At 43.3% G+C, this 4004-nt stretch overlaps 1 protein-coding gene across 1 annotated transcript in view; it reads right to left on the reverse strand.

The window, feature by feature from the left end:
- Positions 1 to 1024: 1024 nt before the first annotated feature.
- Positions 1025 to 4004, reverse strand: part of LOC139435807 (uncharacterized) — a 10239-nt gene continuing 7259 nt past the window's right edge. The window contains exons 9-11 of the mRNA XM_071206747.1: positions 2950 to 3353; positions 1727 to 1811; positions 1025 to 1108 (exon numbers count right to left, since the gene is read on the reverse strand). Coding sequence (XP_071062848.1) covers positions 1025 to 1108; positions 1727 to 1811; positions 2950 to 3353 — 573 coding nt within the window. The remainder of the gene's footprint in view (positions 1109 to 1726; positions 1812 to 2949; positions 3354 to 4004) is intronic.

The following is a 4004-nucleotide window of genomic DNA, read 5'->3' on the forward strand; positions in this document are numbered from 1 at the left end:
ATGAGGTTTTATTCAGCTTTACATACCAGGGTTAATTGTACAGTTCTAATTGTTGTGATGAGCATCTGCCGGGCTGGTGGAATCGGTATGCTCTCTTCCTTCTGTGTCCCTCCCTTTCCTGTCACCTATGACCTCTTTATATACACCCGGTGCAGCTAAACCCCGCCACCCAGTGTTCATAAATAATATTGCACTATACATATAACTTAAATAAACTGACACACCAACAACACCCATAAAATGGCTCCTACACACCGGCCCCTAATTGGCTTTAGTATAAAACAAAAACAATTACCAATAAATAATAAATGGTGTGTATGTGTTGGCATGTAATTCTTAAAAAATGTTTAGTTTCCTTTCTTCTCCCTTATTTGAAGGGTCATCAGTCTTTGCTGTTTTTTAGGTTGAAGCAGTCGTGTTGCCATCCCGTCCAGTGCTTAGAGAACCTGTGGGTTTTATTTTCACCCAATTCCAAGCCTCTCCTTATAGGGCTCCTGCATTGATGAGTCAGTCACTTCTTCAGGTCTGTCACTTGGATTCAGCCGCTGCCCTGGTACCATAACTGCAACATCGCAGATGAGCTGCTCGGTAAGGTGTTTGTTGGGCAAGCTGGGATTTTCTTGTCTGAATGGCAAGTCTAGGCAGTAGTGTCCATCTGACATCTCCACTTCCACTTCTGGTTCGGTCTCCACTTCCACTTCTGGTTCGGTCTCCACTTTCACTTCTGGTTCGGTATCTGCTACAACATGTCCATCCTCTTTGGCGTCTGCTACAACATGTCCATCCTCTTTGGCGTCTGCTACAACATCGCCATCCTCTTTGGCATCTGACATTTTTTCAGAGTGATTCCTAATGTTCAGGAATTGTTTGTCTTCTCTGGACATTTCCTCTGTTTCCTTGCTTGTATTTTCCTTGAAATCATGATTGTATTGTTTGACCAATAGCTCCTCTAGGCGTACAATGGTTATCCGATTGACAGCAGCAGCAGGGTGGCCATTAGCATCTCTGCTGTCGTTGCTTCCTTTTAGGGGACCATAGAAGACCCACCCCAGTAGGGTCCTTCCAGCGTACGGTCCTTCTCCTTGATCAGCTCCCAAGGTTCCAATACCTTAGGAGAATTTGTCCCAATGAGTAGGTCAATGCCAGAAGCAATGTCATTAATTTTGATGTCCTTTAAGTAAGGCCATTTTTCCAGATCTTCTTGTAGAGGAATGTTGTGCTTGGAAACAGGCATGGTTTTATGTGTGAAGACATCGGATAGTTGAAGGAAATTGTTTTCGTCCAGACTCGATATTTCCAAACCTGAGATATGATGACTAGACACCATTTTTTTCTGATTCATTGTCTTTAGGAGAATGTTAGTCCTTTGTCCTGTAAGGTTTAGCCTCCTCATTAAACTTTCTGTGCAAAAGGTAGATGAACTTCCATGGTCCAGAAATGCATAAGTTTGTAACACTTTGTCCCCTTTGTGGCTCTTTACTTGTACTGGTACAATGGAGAAGATGGAGTTCTCATCACCGGCCCCAATGTGCCCACATGTATGAGGTGAGGTGACACTATTACTTTCCATTGGCTTCTCATTCTGTCTTGTGTGTTCTGCTTCCTCTCTTTTGCCTTTCTGTTCAATGTGGAGTATTTCAGGATGACTTTGATTGCACACATAACATGTCAAACGACTGTTGCAGTGTTTGCTCATGTGTCCTATTTTTAGGCATCCAAAACACACCCCTTTTCCTTTCAAGAAGTCCATTTTTTCTCTGTGTGTTTTCTTCAGGATGTGTGGACACTGCTCCAATGAGTGACCACTTCTTCTGCAGAACAAACACAAATGTAGGGAGTTGGTGGTTGATGGAGGTATTTTCATTCCATTCGTTGTTGCATGTTCTAGCACTGGTGTTCTTGGGCAGATAATCATTGTTGCAAAACTACTTGCTCTTAGGCGTGGGTTTCCCTTTGAAAAGGTAGAGATAACAGTTTTGATAGCTGCAGTTGGTTTATCATCCTGGATGCTTCCAAACAGAGGATCTGACAGTATCTTCACTTGCTTTGCTATAAAGATGACAAGGTCAGGAAATGTAGCTGGATGCCCACGCTCTTCCTGTAGCTGACATGCTCTGTTCCTCCACTTGTCTCTGAGTTTGTAGGGTAGTTTCTGAAGTATATGTTTCATGTTTGAAACAACATTCATTTCATCCATGTAGGTGAGATGTTCCATTGCATTGCAACAACCTCTTAGGAACAAAGAGAAGGCTTGCAGTGCTTCCACATCTTCGGCTTTGATCACTGTCCAGGTAAATGCTTTGTTCATGTATGCAGTGGCGATCTTGTGTTCATTACCAAAGTGCTCTTTAAGCAGCTGTTTTGCCCTTTGGTAACCTTGAGCTGGAGGCAGATGTTGGCAGCTGCGCACGAGGTCCTTTGGTTGTCCTCTAGTGTATTGCTCTAGGTGATGCAGGCAGTCACTTTCATCGTCAGTTTTCCGCTCTACTCCTCTTTCAAATGCAGGGATGAAGGCTTCAAACTGCAATGGGTCACCGTCAGAAACAGGAATGTCTCTTGGAGGTAAAGTAGAAGTGAGATGTTGTTGAGCCAGCATAGCAGTGATGTCATTTTGCCTCTGGATTAGGTTATAGATGTCACCTTGATTACCATTGTTGATTACAGGTGGTGTGATGTCAACATGTCCCTGCACATCTCCCTGCATACTTTGTCTGGGAATAGAGGTTTCGGCTTGATGAGGCAAGAATTCAGTTGGTGGTGTGATGCAGGGCTCGACATTAAGGATGACCCGATGGCCCGGGGCCATCTAGCATTTAGCTCGGGCAATGAAGCCTCACCTGCTGGTTGCCCGATCGGGCAATCTATTATGCCAGTATCATGCAGCTCGCGGATCCAGTAATGAGTGACCCGACAGTAAAACTAAACACATCTATAACTAGTTGTTCCAACGGTTGTTTCTGGTGTTCCAACTGTTGTTCCAACTGTTGTTCCAACGGTTGTTTCTGGTGTTCCAACTGTTGTTCCAACTGTTGTTTCTGTTGTTCCAACTGTTGTTCCAACTGTTGTTCCAACTGTTGTTCCAACTGTTGTTTCTGGTGTTCCAACTGTTGTTTCTGGTGTTCCAACTGTTGTTTCTGTTGTTCCAACTGTTGTTTCTGGTGTTCCAACGGTTGTTTCTGTTGTTTCAACTGTTGTTCCAACTGTTGTTCCAACTGTTGTTCCAACTGTTGTTTCTGGTGTTCCAACTGTTGTTCCAACTGTTGTTTCTGGTGTTCCAACTGTTGTTCCAACTGTTGTTTCTGTTGTTCCAACTGTTGTTTCTGGTGTTCCAACTGTTGTTTCTGTTGTTCCAACTATTGTTCCAACTGTTGTTTCTGTTGTTCCAACTGTTGTTCCAACTGTTGTTCCAACTGTTGTTTCTGGTGTTCCAACTGTTGTTTCTGGTGTTCCAACTGTTGTTTCTGTTGTTCCAACTGTTGTTTCTGGTGTTCCAACTGTTGTTTCTGGTGTTCCAACTGTTGTTCCAACTGTTGTTTCTGGTGTTCCAACTGTTGTTTCAACTGTTGTTTCTGGTGTTCCAACTGTTGTTCCAACTGTTGTTTCTGGTGTTCCAACTGTTGTTCCAACTGTTGTTCCAACTGTTGTTTCTGTTGTTCCAACTGTTGTTTCTGGTGTTCCAACTGTTGTTCCAACTGTTGTTCCAACTGTTGTTTCTGGTGTTCCAACTGTTGTTTCAACTGTTGTTTCTGGTGTTCCAACTGTTGTTTCAACTGTTGTTCCAACTGTTGTTTCTGGTGTTCCAACTGTTGTTCCAACTGTTGTTCCAACTGTTGTTGCTGGTGTTCCCAACTGTTGTTTCTGGTGTTCCAACTGTTGTTCCAACTGTTGTTTCTGTTGTTCCAACGGTTGTTTCTGTTGTTCCAACTGTTGTTCCAACTGTTGTTTCTGTTGTTCCAACTGTTGTTCCAACTGTTGTTTCTGGTGTTCCAACTGTTGTTCCAATG

The sequence above is a fragment of the Pseudochaenichthys georgianus genome, chromosome 19 (genome assembly GCF_902827115.2).
Source record: "Pseudochaenichthys georgianus chromosome 19, fPseGeo1.2, whole genome shotgun sequence".
Taxonomy (NCBI): Eukaryota; Metazoa; Chordata; class Actinopteri; order Perciformes; family Channichthyidae; genus Pseudochaenichthys; species Pseudochaenichthys georgianus.